General features: G+C 39.6%; 2 protein-coding genes across 2 annotated transcripts; one reads left to right on the top strand and one right to left on the bottom strand.

The window, feature by feature from the left end:
- Positions 1 to 569: 569 nt before the first annotated feature.
- myef2 (myelin expression factor 2) lies at positions 570 to 10,197 on the bottom strand. Its single transcript, XM_067584818.1, has 17 exons — positions 10,008 to 10,197; positions 8,337 to 8,539; positions 7,524 to 7,576; positions 6,522 to 6,529; positions 6,333 to 6,426; positions 5,744 to 5,935; positions 5,484 to 5,637; positions 5,343 to 5,392; positions 5,195 to 5,255; positions 4,211 to 4,312; positions 3,483 to 3,527; positions 3,272 to 3,367; positions 3,071 to 3,169; positions 2,812 to 2,856; positions 1,649 to 1,833; positions 1,174 to 1,225; positions 570 to 952 (listed from the first exon to the last, which is right to left on the bottom strand). The coding sequence occupies exons 1-17, from the start codon at positions 10,115 to 10,117 to the stop codon at positions 789 to 791; spliced, it is 1,713 nt and encodes a 570-aa protein (XP_067440919.1). The 5' UTR covers positions 10,118 to 10,197; the 3' UTR covers positions 570 to 788.
- Positions 10,198 to 14,147: 3,950 nt separating this feature from the next.
- Positions 14,148 to 17,381, top strand: ctxn2 (cortexin 2). The gene is made up of 2 exons (XM_067584738.1): positions 14,148 to 14,432; positions 15,418 to 17,381. The coding sequence occupies exon 2, from the start codon at positions 15,487 to 15,489 to the stop codon at positions 15,730 to 15,732; it is 246 nt and encodes an 81-aa protein (XP_067440839.1). The 5' UTR covers positions 14,148 to 14,432; positions 15,418 to 15,486; the 3' UTR covers positions 15,733 to 17,381.
- The last annotated feature ends 938 nt before the right edge of the window (positions 17,382 to 18,319 follow it).

Here is an 18,319-nt window from a genome sequence, read left to right as displayed (position 1 = left end):
AGGCCAGTAAGTCACAACAACAAAAAGAGCATCATCTTCACAACTCTGATAAGGTTTTATGGGCAAGTCCTTATTGCCTGCAAAGGCGACGGCGGAAAAAGCCATAAGTAGTAAAAAAAAACACAAAACTTTCCACTTGTCTACTCTTACCTAAAAAGTAGAAATAGAATTACTTGTTTTTAATCAGCTAGCAACTCTGCAAAGCTTACATGGACATCACACACTTCACTAATGTGTACTGAGATTTGTTACAATGCCAGTATCATCAAAAAGTGGTGATCCTATCCAACTTTAACAAAAACTACTACTGGTCCTGGAGCACTGGAAATTTAAATAGCTTGCTGTCGTTAGAGTTGGAGACTATGCCTGATAAAATTCATGTCCATTCAGTTCTCACTCTTTTCCAGCTGCTGCCTTTGTGCTTAATGCAGAATTTCACCACTTCCAAGAGGCCACTATATGGCAGTGTTAAGCAATAATGTGTAATGGATCAACAGCTCTGGTTCATTTTACACACTATGAAGAACAGCTTTGGGACTTTGATCTAAGGAGATTTTACAACCACCAGGTTTAAAAATTAAAAAGTTTATTTGTTCAAATAAACTGCCTGACAAATTAAAAAGGGTTTACAAAACAAAGATAAAAGAGCTATGTAGTATATATAAACAAAAAATATGAAACAGTGGACACATGGAGATATGAAGTAATAGTGTTTTTAAAACAAAACAAAAGATCATTGGCAAGAGGGCTGAATGTGAAAGTGTGTTAGCTTGACTTCTACAAAAGATCTAGGCGTTACGATCAATGCGGACATCCACCTCTCGGCCGTTGATCTTGGTTCCATTCATCATCCTACAGGCTTTCTCAGCGCTCTCTGGCGAGTCGAATCTCACCGTTCCACAGCCCTTTGACTTTCCGTTCTCCATCTTGATCTCTGCGAACATTACCTGACCTGCAGTTAACATGAACGAGCAATTAATGAATTCTGAAATCACAATGTTTCACAGTGTAGATACATTTTAAACCTGAAATTTTGGCATCCTTGTTTAACTTCCAATCAATGTGTCAACATAAGAGGACGTCTAATATTTGAAGAGTGTGTGGTATGTAATCTTAGAGTTCTGCTGATGCATCAGTCGTAAAAAATTAATTAATACAGAGAAAAAGACGTACCGCAGTGACTGAACTTCTCTTTCAGCTTCTGCCATGTAAGATCGTAGGACAACTGCAACACAGAAATGGATACTTCAGTAAGTATAATATGTACAAGTATGAATCTGATATTTGAGCCTTGGAGAGAAATATTCAAATCAAAAACGAATGCATCAATAAAGCATATGGAACAAATTCATCATAAACAGATGGACTCAAAGGGAAAAAATCCTCCAACTGTTAAAACCCTACCAATCATCAACTACTTATTTATAGCATCATTACAATGTATATGAATGCATGGCAAGCATTGATTGTGCCCCATTAAAACCTCAATCAGTAGGAAGGCATCGATGCAGAAAGAAGATTTATTCATCAATGAATGACTAAATCAGTTTTTGGCAGGTCACAGAGATGGCTTTAATCCTATTTAAACACACAAATTCTCTATTCTAGCAAAGTTGCCACTTGAATCCAATATCTAACTCACACTTACATTTCGCACAAAGATCTGACAGCCTGCTTTGGACCCAGAGCCTCTGTCAGACATGCCTCCACCCATGTGGCTCGGTCCCCCACCTCCGTAGCCTCCAAAGCCACGGTTCATGTCCATCCCTGACATGCCCATACGGTCAAAGCTGGAACCCATCCGGTCCATCGACATATTTCCCATTCCACCACCTGCAATTAACACAGACACAAAATGAGTAAATGTAACAGGGTACTTACTATAAGGAGGTCCCAACACTGCTCTAGCCCTGCACAGACTGATCAGGATGATTAATATCAATAAGATTTTAAGACAATACTTTTCTCCTGATATCAAAAGAGCTGTAAAGAACTGGCTACATTTATGCTGACAGCTGTCACTTAATTAGTCCAATGATGAGTCACTTAAGTGTGTATACACACTGTAAAACTCTCCCATTCGTGCCAGTATCAGTATTTCACCAGAGCAAAACATCAGGTGTCAAGAGTTCAATGTCACTGTGACATTGTTTGTGCAGGAGAAGCATGCTTTGTTCCAGTTTGTATTCTCAGTCATTAAACCAACTCAACGAGGAAAAGTCAACAGAAATGACGTGAATTATCTTGTGAACACTGACATTCTTTTTCCATTTTGTACAATGTGTACAACTGGATGTGTCCAAGATAATGCAGTATTATACATAATGCTGCTGACATAATAATCACAAGACAATATTATTAACAGTATTTCAAAACTAACAATGAAACTAATGTTCATACATATTAAATAACTGCCGGTCTCTAAAAACATGGGAATTTCAGCAGTTTTCTTGTATACTGGCAGTAATTCTGAGGACAAGACCTCCAATCTAGGAATTTACATGGGACCAGGCTGAAATTAACCTGATGCGCCAGATGGTTGGTTACACAGAACCATTTGAGAAGACGTCCTTGGAAACTGTTTGGAAAAGGGCACGCACTTTCAAAAAATACTTGGCAGATAATTGGATGAACCATCTGTCTATCACCGTCTTACCTTGCAAGGTGGCTACAAAATGCTGCTCATCAAGAGAGAAAACTGTAGCTTGCAAAAACTTTAACAGCTAGTGTGTATTTAAAGGGGAAGATAATATGACATATAACTGATACTGGATTCAATCAGAAAACCTGTAGAAGGAATAGCTCATGTACCTAATCCAGTCCCCATGTGCCCCATGCCTCCTCCGAAACCACCACCTGAAGAAAAGAATGTAAGTTATGTCAGACCATGACACAACAATGTCACAACAGAAACAGCCCATAAACAAAAAACAGCACGCGTTACAAAAAGCAATCCCTAAACCACAAACTCGACACCAAACTACAGAGAGGAACGTGCGTAACCTCCACTGTGTCTTATGTTAAAGTATGTATGGAATTCAGAGTTGTTTGAAGTCAGAGTATGGCTTACCCATTCCTCCAAATGAATCCCCAAATCCTCCTCGATTCATGGGCATGTCACTGTGGCCAAAATCGCGATCCATTCCACCCATTCCTGACCGGTACATATCTGAATAGAGAAATAAAATGCAACCTCAGACGTTTTTTTACAGTATAAGATTAAAGAACTGAACCTCATCTCAGCGCACTAGGAGTGAGTACACTTTCTTACCTCCCATCCTGCCAACTGGTGCCATGTCTCTCCCTCCAAAGCCACCCATGTTGCCCATGCTATCCATGCCCCCAAAGCCTCCTCCGCCACTCATTCCTGTCGAAAGCAACACCAAGTTTAATCATTACTTTCTGTTGAGGGAAGGAGAGAACACACAAAGGTCCCGCCACACCAATAATTCACAGAAAAAAAAACATTAAAGAGACCTAACCTGCTCCAAGTCTGTTCATTCCACCATAACCTGGAACATCCATACCTATGTTAATAGAGTGGACAAAATATTAGGAACACCATTCAATATACGCACCCCATTACACCACCACCACCCACTACGACCTCAATAACAAACATTAAGTAGAATTATCACCTTTCTGAAAATGTCAACAAAAACAGAAAATGTGTAAGCTTTGTAAATGTAAAATGTATAGCAGAGCTGTTGTATTGGATTGCACAGGTGTACCTAATGAAGCGGCCAGTGAGTGTATATATAATGGCGACATATCCATTGAAAGATACTGTATGTAGCCTGATGATGAAACACTGTAGACAGGTGACTTCAGGGACGATGTCATTTACATCCTGAACAGTGTAGACATTCAGTGTTTCCAGTAATATCACCTCTGCTTTTCTTATCTCTTTAACCCATATTGAGACAGCTGCAGGGTCAAAAGATGACCCATGTAAATGTAAGCCAAGACTTAACAGCCATATGGTTCACACATTAACTGTGTGAAATGCGTATAAATGGTGTTCAGTTGTTGCTTCATGCTGTGTTGTGGTGCTAATGTGTTGACCAGCTAGTGGAAATGTATCTGATTTCTTTCTGAGAAACATTTGCCTCTAAAGACAGGTTTGCAAGACAGTATGTGATGTACTGTCTGTAGCATGTGTGAGCAGATCCTATCCAACATAACTAAAAATAACTACAAGGTAACTGACCTCCAGGCCCCATGGAGCCCACACTTCCTCCACTGTTCAGACGGTTAGCGTTTATAGGCTGCCCTCCTGGTCCCAGTCCCATGCCAATACCACCTAGACCACCTACACAAGAAAAAAAAAAAAAGGTGAAGAGTTTATGATATGTAATTAAAATACTAGCAGCAATAGCTAAGTGGAACGACATTCATGACAGTAACATTCTCATTGAGAATGTTGTGCAATGAAGACAGTCTTTTAGTGAAACAATAAATGTGTCGAGACATATCTTTACATGGCCCTTTACTGCATCTGTAATGCACCAACCCTCACGGTTCGTACTGCACAAAGCATACTTAACTTTAAGGGTAAAAAGACACATTAACCCATATGTCATGTTGTTCATTTAGTGTAATATTTCTGCATCTTATTTGTTTGTTGTGAGTCTTTACTTTCAGTGCAACATCCATTCCATAAATATGCAAGAAAACCATAACATTGGTGCCTGCTACAACTCAAACAAATTGACTGGTATTTCAATTCAAGAACCTCCACTTTTCACCTTAGTAATGTTTGCAAAGAATAAAACAAGCGTACATTTTGGAAAAGTTACAAATAAAGGAACGAACATGCTGCAGGTTATGAAAGAATGAAACTAATCAGCTCTTTAAACACATGAGAAGCAATTCATCACCATCTAAGTTTTGAGATACCCCATCTCCTGCTGAACTGCTGCAGCAACCACTTCTTATTTTATAATGTCTGTTCTGGTTGCCTTTATGTGTGAAGCAGCACATATCCTGCTGGTAGTAAAAAAGATGGAAGCCACTTCATCTTTACTGTTCCAGCAAAAAATCTTTGCAATTTTATTAACATATGCCATTTGTTCTCAGTGGGCATCATATCTCTGACTTTGACAATGTTAGTGCTATACTCAATTCACTGAGCTCATTACTACAGATATGAGTTTGATATTAACAGCTGACAGAGGGATAACAGGGTACTCACGTGGTAACTGGGGTGTTTTTTCTACTTGACGGAAATCATCAGGGGGAAGAGATTTCTCATCCTGTAAAGCAGCGATAACAAATGTAAAAACACATTTTCACAACGCCTGTACAACTTCAGCACAGTGACGTAACTAAAAATAACATACCATTTTTACGTGCATCTGTCTGTCGAAGAGCATCTGCCCGTTGAACATGGCTGAGTCCAGAGTCAAGAAGAAAGTCACTGTAAAACTGTAATGCATTGCTGTGTGCTTTTTGTTTTATTTCTATTTTAGTGCCAAGGATACATATGGCCTGCACAGCCTCCAGTGACTGCTCAAAAGTCACTGTTCCCATCCCGCGGCTCTTGCCATCCTTATCCTCCTTCACATCTGCTCGTTTCACCACCCCTGCCATGCCAAACACCTCCTTTAACTTCTTCCAGCCCACCTTGAAATCAAGCTGTAAAACAAAAGGAAAAAACACCACCATGTTTAATAATCATTAAAATAATGATTATCAATCATCACTAGCTAGATTTGGGAATAGTTTATTACTATGTCCTCACATTGGCCACAAACACTGTGTTGCCCAGTCGTCCGGCTTGCAGTGCATGGATGACCTCAGGTGGGATGTTGGGGTTGTTGGCAATGGAGGGTGGGATGTTCATCCCACCAGGCCCCATGTCCTGCCCGCGACCTCCCTGTTGTCCTCCTCCCATCCGCTGCAGTACACGCCGGGCATGTTCCCCATCAGGGTCCTTGAATAACAAAAATATTACAGTTTACGTCTCATTTCAGATATCGCAAATGTCAAATTAAGATCATCACAGGGAAGCTGTCAAGTAGGTGCTGTGCAACCAACAGTAAACAACTGTACACTGCAATTACAGTGTAGGCATCTGTGAAAGGGAGGTATTTTGGTTTAAAGTAACATGCAGATTCACATCGTTTAGCTTAGGCTTATTTTATTCATTTCGTTAATTTTAGAATTACACACCACAATAAGAGTAAGACAATAACGCTGAAAAAAAAAAAAACACAATCTAGCTGCTACGAGAAAAATGAGGTGCAAAAAATGATGCCAAAATACGTAGTTCTGTTAATAATATTAATAAGTCAATTTTGCTGTATTCATATATAGCAATTTGCCCTCACCTCCTTGATGTTGAGGGGTCTTCCATTCAGGTCATGCTTATTCATAGTTTCTATTGCCTTCTTCACAAACTCTTCATCTTTGAACTCCACCACACTGTTGAATCAGGGACAGACGCATCCGATGAGTCCATGTAAGTTTGAGATTACTAAAAGAACATTTATGTTTGAAAATGAATTTAAACTTCTTACCCACAACCCTAACCAAGGGTATCATGGGAGTCCAGGTAGCACACATATCCAAAGCAAGGAGAGTAGACAAGATACAGTTAAAATCAAGACAAAGTACATGAACATTGTAAATTTAATGTATGTACATGCTTCTAGTATTTTCTATAGTGCATGTTGGCCATATTTTGTCCACTGGCTTGAGCCAGTAGGTTTATGGTTGTGTTCAAGTGTATTGCAAACCAGATTTAAAGGCCAATGACAGCTTAGTCTCAATCATTATTCAAAACAACATTGGATAATCTATAGTTTTTAAATAATAGTAAGAAGAATGTATCATTTAGAAAATCTTAGGTGCAAACATTTGGAATTATCAGGCACTTAATGCATTTTCATTTAATTTAACTGAAACATTTTAATGTTTTGAACTGGTCATTAATATCAAGATAGTTAAAAAAAAAAGCATTAATAAACGTATTAAGTACATCGTTTAGAATTAACTAGTTTTACCACATCAATAAAAAAATGTGTGGTACACCTATACATCTATAGTATGCATGTATTTAAAATAAAACCATATTGATAAAAAAAAAAAAAAAATACTAGAGGACCTTACAAGACTGTTTTGTTCCTTTGAAGAGAGAGCTGTGCCATATAACAGAATTGTAACATAAGATTTTGAGATGTGAGGGTCAATCAATAGACAAATCACACAATCCACATTTCCCTTTGGAAAATAGCCAAACAAACAAACTTTTACACCAATTGAAATGACAACAACAAAAGCAAAAGTGTACTCTTGGATGAGTTCATTAGGCTACTTTTCCAAAATCAACAGGACATCTCCCTTTCAAATGAATATCAATCATTAGCCATCTACCAGGCTCTAAAAACAACCTACAGTATCTCCAGTTCAGTAACATAGTAAGACCCAAAGGATCAGAACCTAAAAGAGCACTTAGAGATTAATGAGAGCCTGCTGAGGGCGTTTAAAACCTCGTGCAGCAAGTTGGCCACATCACTTACCCTTGACTTTCCTTCTGCATCCTTAAAGAGCTCCACGTATGTAACCTCACCAACTACATGAGACATACAAAGGAAAAATACCAAAAGAACAAAGGAATTTAAGTCACCAATTCTTCAAGTCGCCGTCGGCCTTGGCAATGCCGCTACAGATGGAGATGCCCCATTAATGATCAACAGTCAGCCCAGACCAACATCCCACCAGACAACACCATGCCTTTCTGGGCAGTGACTGAGACACCCAAAGGCCAAGGCCAGAGAGAAACACAGCTACATTAAACCTGGGAAATTCAAAAGACTTCAACATTGATCAGTTGGTCAACAGATTCCATTCATAGCAGTTGAGTTTTTAGGCTGTCCATTCACCTTTCAGGCCTCTAGAGACCCCCATAATTCAGAAAGTAGAATAGAACAATAATTTCATTCATATAATCAAAGTTCACCTTGCAACAGATGCAACAAAATCATACAACAGTCAATTCTACTACAGGTTTGAGGTGACATTTTGAAGCTGACAATGCCATAAAACAAGTGACAAAATAACTAAGTTCATCTTCCTTTTCTCACAGACATATCAGCCCAAACTAAATTAGTGCCCATCCAAAAATAAAAGATTAAAACTCCAATAACCTAATATCACTATGCTGTTTCCCTACTATGTGAACTAGGAACATCCAGAGAAAGGTGTGAACTAAGTGACTACTGCTAGAAGCAGGATGATCCATCTGGTAACAAAGGAAAAGAGGTCAAGATCTTCTATTCACCTGAAGACTCAGAAACAGGGGGAAACACCAACCCCACCACTGGAGAAATTACCTTTCTCACGCATTAGATCTTTAATTGCCTGCCACTTCATATCATAGGGGATATTGCTGATGAACACACGGTTCCTGTGAGCACCCTTCTTTTCTCCACCATGTTTGTCTTTGTAAGGATGGTAGCGGTTTCCTCTTCTGCTTCCAGAAGACTTCTCCTTAGCATCATGTTTTTCTTTTGGGGGCTTGGTTTCCTCAGCATCCCTACAAAATGCACAAAGCAGCAAGTGATAAAAGCCTTATTCAAAATAATGTAGTCTGTACATTAAAAGACCTGTCCAAAAATTTATTAAATAAGTAAAATAACAGGTATTCTCGCCCTATTGTATATTATTTATTTCAGTAGTGGGGCTATACTTTCAGTACATTCAGTTCTATGAATATTACATTAATGACACCACTTTCCTTGAGGACTTACTCAAAATGATCGTTGAGTAGCATAATAAAATATTATAACTTCTATATTTCTATGTAGAACTTTGTATGGTTAAGTCTCAGATACCATGTCTGGTATCTGAGATAAGTATGGAAGCTGACTGTAAAGGGAAGTCACTTAGTGAAGAATGTGACTTTATTATAGTAGTAGAGTAAGTTCGTAAAGGAAAAACGTAATCGTAAAGGTGGTTCTGACAAGCAAACACAAAAAACTTCTGATTCTGATGGTGAGAAAACCAACTACTTTCAGGCTGTACAATGACTCTCCTCTGTGTCGGGAGAAGGGGCTACTCTGACAGTGAAGACAGACTGCTCACCTGGACTTTTATTTTATTATTTATTACATCGTCAATCACATATGTTGTATTTCAGATTCATATTTTCACAATTTTGGGTACTGTCTGTATATGCTGCTGTTATCATATGTATATACTTTGTGTAGATTCTTCAGGTATCAATATGTATTGGGGGTTTTTTTGTTTTGTTTCTTTAACCTCATTGTTGGCTGCTGTAACATCATAATTTCCCTTTGGGGTTAATAAAGCATCTGTCTCTTCCTGAACTAATTGTAACGAAGGTGAACTCAGAAATCAGATAAACTGTTTATGTCGAAATTAAGACTATGTACATCCGTATTTAACATACTCTAGTGTCTTCGTGTTTATAACTTCTCATCTAAAGACTTAAAAAGCTGCCCCGCTATAAAAATTGACGTCTGGTCAGGTGTGAGGGGCAAAGAAAATACTACGTTAGCGCGTTAATTCATTAGCTAACAGTACAGTATAACGGAGCCAGCTGAAGCTAACTTCACGTTGTTGTCACAATGAAACATGCACACCTGAGCTGAGATTGGCTGGGACGCCGTTTAAATGAAGACTAGCCTATTTGATTCATGTAACCAAAAGGTTGCGCTAAATTTAACAAGCGTTGACTTTCAGACTTATGTTAGCGTTAGCACTAGCAAAACATAATAATATTAGAGATTAACAGTTGTGCTAGCTGCCCGTAAAGGTTGACCTATATACCTACAGTGCATCATTGTGAGACTCCAGTTAGAGAAATAATAGCATATTTCTGGCGTCAAGATGGGTATAAACCTATCAACTACCAAAAAGGTCCTTACAACATGGTTTACGAGGCTTCTTGGCTAACAATAGCTAGCATATGAGGACTCCATTTTAGCTAAGCGTGCTAACGGCTGTACACACGAGCAGAACAAAGCGTCATTTACACTCACGTTTTTACGCCATTGGGCGTTTCCTCAGATGTCTCTTCGGTGTCGGACTTGATGGATGCAGTAGATTCCTCTTGCTTTGGCTCTTCGTCAAGAGTCACAACATCTGCCATGTTGAGGTTTGTTTGCCCAGCACAACACAAGATGCCCCTGATGATGCTACGCAGTTTGAAATGTGCAGTGGTGATTTGTGCTGCCAACGCGAGATTTGGGAGCTGTTGCTAGGCAGCCTGAGTGAATAGAATATAATAGAATAGAATTTAATAGAACAGAATAGAACAGAAAAGTGGTCCCCAAAGTGGGGTCCTTGAGGGGGTTACGGAGGTCCCCAGCAAAAAGGGGAATGATTTATTTTCACTATAATTACATCCATAAGTTACACAATGACAGAATTTATGACTATTTTGGTCATGCGTTTCATACACTTTCTGTAATAAAACACCTAAAAGCAAACATTTTTTTCAGATGGGGGACACTGGGACAAAATCTTATCAAATTGGGGTCTATGGTTCATTTGTGCCAGTTTAGGGGTCCTTGACATGAAAAGTTTGAGAACCACTGGAATAGGATAGAATAGCAGTTAGGTAGTTGAGGTTAGCTAGTGAATAAGCACAAATAAAATGGGCATATTTGACAAGATTGTGCATGTGATTCCTCTGTTAGCAGACAGTTTCAGGAGACAGCAGGTGAATGAGAGAAAATGACTGACAGGCTAATTGGCTAATACATGACAACTTCTAATGAGTATGTGTTCCTGAACAGCGACCGCACCTAAGAAAACCACATCTAGCCCTGCACAACCCACTAAAGCAGTTCTGATCAACGCATGTCAAGTATCTCCAGGAATCAATAAATCCTAGAACAGTCTGCAAAATTAATTATGCAAATGATATAGTGCAACAGTACATTGTGTATTTGTTTTGTGATTTGAGTCACTGTAATTCACTGAGCAGTCCAAGTAATACCTGTAACCTACAATATTCCAGGCAGCTTGCTCACAGTTTCAGACAATATATGGCTTGCCTTATTGATCATCATACAGAGCCAAGTCAATTCATCATTCCTGAAACTATTGATTGATGCACTTTTACGCTAGTGGGGTAAATAATTCAATTTTCTTCATACAATATACTTTAATATTTGTAGAGAATATGCTCAGCAAGTCTGTGCAGATGTCACCACTAAAATAAAAACACTTAGAAATTCTAAATCTGGCTTTTCAATATATCACATGAAGTTGAATGTACTCCAATAGAAACCTTTGTCCAGCTCCTAACTGTTTTGAAATAGGACACAATAACCTTTTGATCTTGATAATAATGTTCAAACCATAGTTTTAGGGTTATGTGTCATTTAGACACCTGCATATATTTCCATCTAATAGAAGGTAAGAAAATAATTCCAGTCATAATATGAGGGACTCTAATGGGACAGTTAAATACCAAGTTTCATTTAAATCTTTACATATTCTTTCCTAATGATCTAAGTAAACATTTACAGGTGTTGCTGACAGCTCAGGACATTATCAGGGTCACTGTCACACTCCCAACAAGTTTACACTAAAGCCACATGATTCAGATTGTGGTTTTATGAGTCTGTATCTACAGTATCAGATGCTTGCATTTTAACTATGTTTAAATGCATGTTAAATGTACTGACATTGTGATTTATTTGCTTAGGTGTCTGCAGTTACTTATATCATGCTAAGTCCCGTACCATGAATGGATTGCAACAACTTTAAATTACAACCACAGATCAGTTTCACCTGTGGCATAGAAGGAAAGTTATTCTTTAACATATTGTGCAGTACATCTATTACTCTGTCAATGAAAAATCTGTTCCATAAACTGATAATTCATTTCCTTGATAGCTGTTTTCATGGCAAACATCCAACAGATGAATGCTGCACAACTCATAACAAGAGAAATGACTAAATGACAGTCAACCCAAGTTAGTGCAGAACATTTAGTTAATGTATGAGCTTCAGTTATAAATTTAAACTGGAATGTGACTCCTAAATATCTGAGCAACACTGACGAAAAGGTTAGGTATCTCGCCAGCTTTTTATCTTTTTTTTTTTCGTAAATGCAGTGTAAGTCAATGGATCATATTTTTCACAGAGTAGGTAGCTACTAAAAATACCTCTTTCTAGCGGCTCCCTTGGAAACTCTCCAGACTAAAAAGTTATCCACTCTTTAGACACGTCAACACCAAACAAAGTCACAAACAGAAAATAAATTTCATGCTTTCTCCAACCAAACATAATATGTCAGATGCTATAGCTACTTCTGACTGCAGTAGGATATACTTGTTTGTGGTTATGCTTGAGGAAATGTAATTTTTTAATAGCTTTATTAGAAACTACAGCCCTATTTCCAGGTCAAAGGTGATGATTTTAATACCAATATTGTAGATAATGTTGTAGATGATTATAATAATTGTAAATAGTCAGACCCCCCTTGCAACAGATCATGTACATTTAATTAAGTTGTGGGCCCCAAGGGGGATTAGTAATTGCTGCAGTCAGGCTAATGGGAAAGGTATTTGAAGTCTTTGCAATTTTACTGCATCTGTCTTTGTACTCTGTCATACATATCATATTATGACACTGTAAAACAAGGTGTGGTGTTGAGTTCATTAGCATTAAAGGGGATAGTGTGAGAACAGTTCACAGAATCATTAGTTTACAGTTCTCAATATCAGTTTAGCACTTGGCTGGCTAAAGATAAAAGTCGAACAATCTTTATCCCCGTGTCCTATGGACAGTGGATAATATTTTAAAATGCTGTATGCAACAGGTTTTGATTGTCTCAGCAGTTCTTGTTGTAGACTCAAGTAAGTCCAAAGCACAGCAGCACACGGTGACACACAATTAAAAGCACATAAAAGCTTGTTCCAACTGTTATATAATAAAGACAAATCAGAGGCAAATGTCAAAATGTCTTTGAATGTCTGGTAAATTCAATATGAAAATGTTTAAGCAATCCTTTGTTCACTGTAATAGATTAATAATAATAATAAACTATTCACAGTGTCTTTAACTTGACTTCATCACTGGTGAAGACACACTTTTGTGCTGTTGGCCGCTAGTTTTACATTTTGACCTTGTCTTTGAAATTGACATAAAAGCGATTTCATTGTCTCTTCAGCGTGACTTCTCCTGATCTCCTGATTTATAAGAACGGTCCTTGAAATAAATGTAGAGTTGTGTCATACTAGCTCTTTATAGACAAATACAGCCAAGTATTAACAGCACAGCAAGACTAGAAATTGCTACTAACCCAAGGCAGTTGAAAAGACACTGCAGAGGCTTAAAACTTTGAAGTGAGAGTCAGTGTGAGGGAGGTAATTCACCTCTGCGTTTACATTCTCTCAGGGAGAATTTTGTGCTGTTTACAACTAAAAAAGAAAAATGGGGCTCCCTTTGCCACTTGTAAGCCATGAATTATTGTCACATCACACACCAATGATGACCATCTCCCCTGTGGCATGCCTTATCCTTAGATGTGAGTCACTGCACCACTGTGACAAAAACTACATAGCTGATATGAATCTGCACTGCATAACAACATAACAGATGGCCAGACGCTTCACTGCTGCATTTTGTTACAGTAGGCAGATGACCTGCTGTGTGTTTTTCTATACATTGCTGCTTTCAAATTCACTACAGTAAAAACAGGCATATAGGAAATTCTCTTTAAGCACCTTTCTCATCTGCCTCATCATGTTCATGGAGCTTGCATTTGTAAGCCTTTAAGCAGAGGGGCTAATTCAATTTGACCACAGCAAACTGCACCAATTAAAAACACATCATCAAACCAGGCTTGGAGAATAATGCTGTGCTGTACCAAAAATACCTTTGCAGCAGCATTTACTGGCCAGGAGCAGTGAGAGGCAGCATTTCTCCTGCTGGCTAAACCATGATATTCCTGTCACATTTTAGTGGAGTCATTTTGAGAACAGCCAAATAAGCCAGGGAGGGTAGAAGAAGGGAGAAGAAAAAGAAGAGGCAGATTGCTTGTTTATGCTGCTGCATCCGTCCTGGTGTTGCTGAGGGGGGGAATGTTGTGAATGACTGAGGCAGCAGAGCAGCTGAGTGAGACTAACAAGTGGTTGCCATGCAGCAGGAGCAAGCGTGCGTGCTTCTGGAGGGAGAGATAGAGAAACAGAATGATAATGAGTAGGAGGCAGCAAGTAAGGGAGCAGTATCTCTGAGAAGAGACACATATCATAGCTTGATCCAGCCTCTCCCTTGCCTCTGTTTCGCTCTTTATCTCTAGCTTTTTGTTTTGATGAGAGATTAGCCTAGCACATTCAATATATCAGCAATGGATGGGTTCATGGATATATGTCTGAGGTCTCCAAGAAAGAGGAGTTGTTCGCAAGAAACGGCAGCAACAGGTCTGTGAAGATGGCACGATAATGACGGTGAGACGGCTGCTTTTCTTGCTTAGACATCCACAACAGAAAATCTGTTAATGCAGTCTCTCTCTTCACCCCACCTCACTCCCTCCCTCTCTCCTCTCTCTCTCTCTCACCATGCATACTTGTGCAGTGTCCTCCTCATCATTCTACTTCCTTCTCCCTCGTCTGTCTTTCCCAATTCTCTCTGTTCATTCCCCTGTCCCTGTCTGTATGTACCCTCCCTCTCTCATCTAACCCCCTCCCTTCCTTTCACTCGAGCCACCTGCTGCTTGTGTTCATACGAAAGATTTGGGAGGAAAAGAATGACAGAAGCAGACTTCCACTTGTGTGACCATGACAATTTTGTGATCATGTTTTGTCAATCACCGTCGCTTTCTTGTCTAATGGAATTACACTGTCTGGCAGGCATCTGCTCACACGCAACAGGTAGAGCCTTTTCTTCTAAAACCCAACATACATAACGTCACGTCTTCGTGAGAATGAGTTTTCATTGATACCTTAATGCTATGCCTATGTTTAACAGCTGGCTATGCACTGCGACACATTGTAATTCTAACCCGACTTAAAGAAATGTAGTCATGGCATTGCCTCGTATTCCTGCACAGATGTCCTTTAATTGTTGTGACTAAACCCATCTTCATGCAGTCTCCCTCACTCTTCTGTTCATGTTTGCCTTTTGTAATTTTCTGCAAAATTCCCAGAGGGGAAGAGTGAGAGAGAGATCGAACGGACATCTGTTAGATACCCCATTCAAAAGAGGCTATTTATAGATACCTGTAAACCCTGTTTCATGGTCAGTTCATTTCACAACACTGAATTTTTGCTATTTTTATATTTCTGCTTCCGTAACTGCACTCTTATTTCTCAGTGCATACGCACTATATGTATTAAGTGTTTAGTAATATTGAAGTAGGTTGATTAAATTGATTCTCTCTGCACAAGAGACAAGACAGCACTAATCTGAAGACATCATATAATCTCTGTCCAGGTAACATGCAGGCTTATAAACGCCTGACCCTATCAGAGGAGAGATGAGGCACCTAGATGTTGGTTTACCATGTGTAGCGTCCACTACAACCACTCCCTTGCTGCCATGAGCGGAAACGACATGATGGCGCACTCTTTGACCCTGGAGCAGAAGACAGCATTTGCCTTCGTGGGGATGTTACTGGTGTTCCTGGGACTGCTGATAGTTCGGTGTTTCAGGATCCTGCTGGACCCCTACAGCAGCATGCCTTCTTCCAACTGGGCTGATGGCATCGAGGGGCTGGAGAAAGGGACGTTTGAGTACGCCCTTACTTAACACAGGGACACACACATCCATAGATGCAAACAGAAATGCCTATAGATACACACATGCATTCACATGAACACTAACACACTTGCACACATGCACACACATGCAAACAGACAAAGGCCACAGCCCTGCACAACTCTTGCACCTGACACTGACACATCATTAAGACATCTCTCTGTGACGGACCGAACTAAGACACTGAAGCTGTGTATGTCGTTCAATGTCTTTGCACTGTTAGTTCAGAGCCAGTGTAGAACCTCTCTACTGTATGTGACTATATGTCTGTTGTTGTGTGCGTCTGACTGAGTGTGAGGCAGATGCTGTGTCATATTCTCTGCCCTTCTGCCAGCGGGTGTGCATTTCAGCTCATCAAATTACATGGAAATGGCTGAAGCTCCCTTTAACCCATACCTACAAGTTGAATGTCTGTAGATGATAACAGCAAGAGGTGGACTCTGGTGCGACAGGGTGTGGTGCAGTGGGATTATTCAGAAGTAGTTTGAAGACTCAGGGACAAGATTCCTTATGTGAACTAAGAATGGGAAAAACGAATGGTTGCCTATCTGCACAGCAGAGCTGTTCTGCACAAGAGTGCATATGGCTGGATACAGGGTATTATGTCAAACTAGTGCTTTGTGTGGACTAATCAAACCCAATCTGTTGGTGATTCAATGGGATGCTGCTGCTGCTGCTGCTGCTGCTGCTGCTGCTGCCGCTGCTGCTGCCGCTGCTGCTGCTGTGCGTACAGATTGGTCCTTTCCATGGTGTCTTGGTTTTTGAAGTCATGCAATGAAAGGCAACTGAACAAACTGTGATTTACATTACGGTGTTACTGTTTCTAAATGATGCAAAAACAACTCTCAGAGTTTGTACTGCTGCTGTCTTTGAATGATGGTATACTGTATGTTGCCAAAATTCTATGTCTGAGTGAAAGAAAAAACACTGTTTAAAAAACTGTTTACTTTTTGACACTGTCTGTCTGAGAAGACAAATGATAATGTTGATTTATGGACTGTCAGTTGTTCCGTCTGTCAAGCATTCTGTCTAAAGGTTGGCTGATGCGATCAAGCCAAAGAACTTTTAAGAGAAATAAGGATTAGAAACTAGGAAAGACTCTCTCTCTCTTAGCGCTGCTAGTTTTCTAAAGACAAGGAGAAACTCTCACTACCTGTCTGCAGAGGAAAAGGTCATATGGAAAATAGAGGTGGGATGTCTGTCAGCACTGCACATGAACATCTTTCTCCTCCTTTTCTCAGCCATCCTCACCCGTCCTCACCTGTTCTCTTCCTTCCAGACAGAGGACAGAAGAAGACAGGACCGTCCTAGACAGAGATTCTGTAACATGGCAGACTGGTCAAAGTCTTTAGTGTTCCTTTGCTAATTTTTACGGTCCACGGTTTCTCCTTATTGCTGTGAATCTGCCTTACTGTGACCTTCAATGGGTTTATGTGCCTTCATCTAGAAACATTAGAGCACCTGTTTGTGTGTGTATGTGTGTCTATGGGTGTGAGTGTGTACGCGCGAGTGTGTGGCATATCATGATGACAGATAGTGCGTCTCCTGACCTGTTGCTTGCTCAGCTGGTGGTAGAGATTTCTCATTGATATAGATTTGATTCAATAATGTGAAATAAATAGAATTTCTTCACTTTAAAATATTGTTGGTCAAATCTGTGCTTTTTGGGTCTCTTATTGCAATCATTGAAGCATATGGAATAAAACAATAATGTTTGTGAGATCCGGTTTACAAATACGTTGGATGACAAAGCAGATGCTTTTAAAGTGTGGCAGTCCTGTCTAGTCGTCCAACATCGCTGCTGCACCGGAGAGGGGTAGAGATGGTGTTTTAGACCAATACTGGCAGAAAAAGAGGTGAATCAAGACTGTTAACTGTAACACTGGGATGAGTCAATTCTTACAGGAGTTTGTGATATGTGTGTGTAAGTGCGTCAATGGTCTAGAGAGAGAAACGAGCTAATGCAGCAGCAGAAAGCAATACACACCGGCATCCATTGACAGTCTGGTAATAAGACAGGCTCTGCAGAGCCTACCAGTCTTTCCTCCTGTGGCCAGTTCACAGTCAGAGTCCAGGCCACTGGGCACACCTCTCTTGACACACATCATTTGTCAGGAATGCAATCATTATTGCATCATTATCTCTGTCACCTATGTGACATCCTTATCTGAAATCTATTTTTAGTGGAAAAAAACACTGCCCCTTTCCTCTTCAGCCTACAAGCCCACTAACCTTAAAAGAAAAATCAACCAAACTTTTAACAAGGGTTGTAAATCAATCACATTTTAACAAATGTGTCTACCTTGTATTGTATTTTCATATCTCAGTATGCAGTAAGGTCAGGTATGTTGTCCTAACTGCATACATATGTAAAGTCTATTTAGAATACCATAAATCACTTTCCCCTCTTTTGTTGCAATGAAGGTAGACTACTGTGCCCAGTCTTGTCTTTGGGGAAAAATTTAAAACTGGGCCTACAATTACATTGTGTATATTTCCAGTGATTCCCTTAAATCCTTCTTTACCTAATATTTTTTGGCAAAATATGTGTAAAGCTTGCTGTGACTGGATGAGTTGA

This window comes from Thunnus thynnus, chromosome 1 (assembly GCF_963924715.1).
Source record: "Thunnus thynnus chromosome 1, fThuThy2.1, whole genome shotgun sequence".
Classification (NCBI taxonomy): domain Eukaryota; kingdom Metazoa; phylum Chordata; class Actinopteri; order Scombriformes; family Scombridae; genus Thunnus; species Thunnus thynnus.
This window is presented reverse-complemented; position numbering and strand designations above follow the sequence as displayed.

Excerpts from the sequence above, each read along its gene's own strand:
- ctxn2 (XM_067584738.1), top strand. The coding sequence starts at position 15,487 with ATGTGTAGCGTCCACTACAACCACTCCCTTGCTGCCATGAGCGGAAAC.
- myef2 (XM_067584818.1), bottom strand. The coding sequence starts at position 10,117 with ATGGCAGATGTTGTGACTCTTGACGAAGAGCCAAAGCAAGAGGAATCT. Across the intron at positions 5,936-6,332 it reads GACCCCTCAACATCAAGGAG|GACCCTGATGGGGAACATGC; the intron begins GTGAGGGCAAAT and ends TTGTTATTCAAG. Across the intron at positions 5,638-5,743 it reads ACACAGTGTTTGTGGCCAAT|CTTGATTTCAAGGTGGGCTG; the intron begins GTGAGGACATAG and ends TTTGTTTTACAG.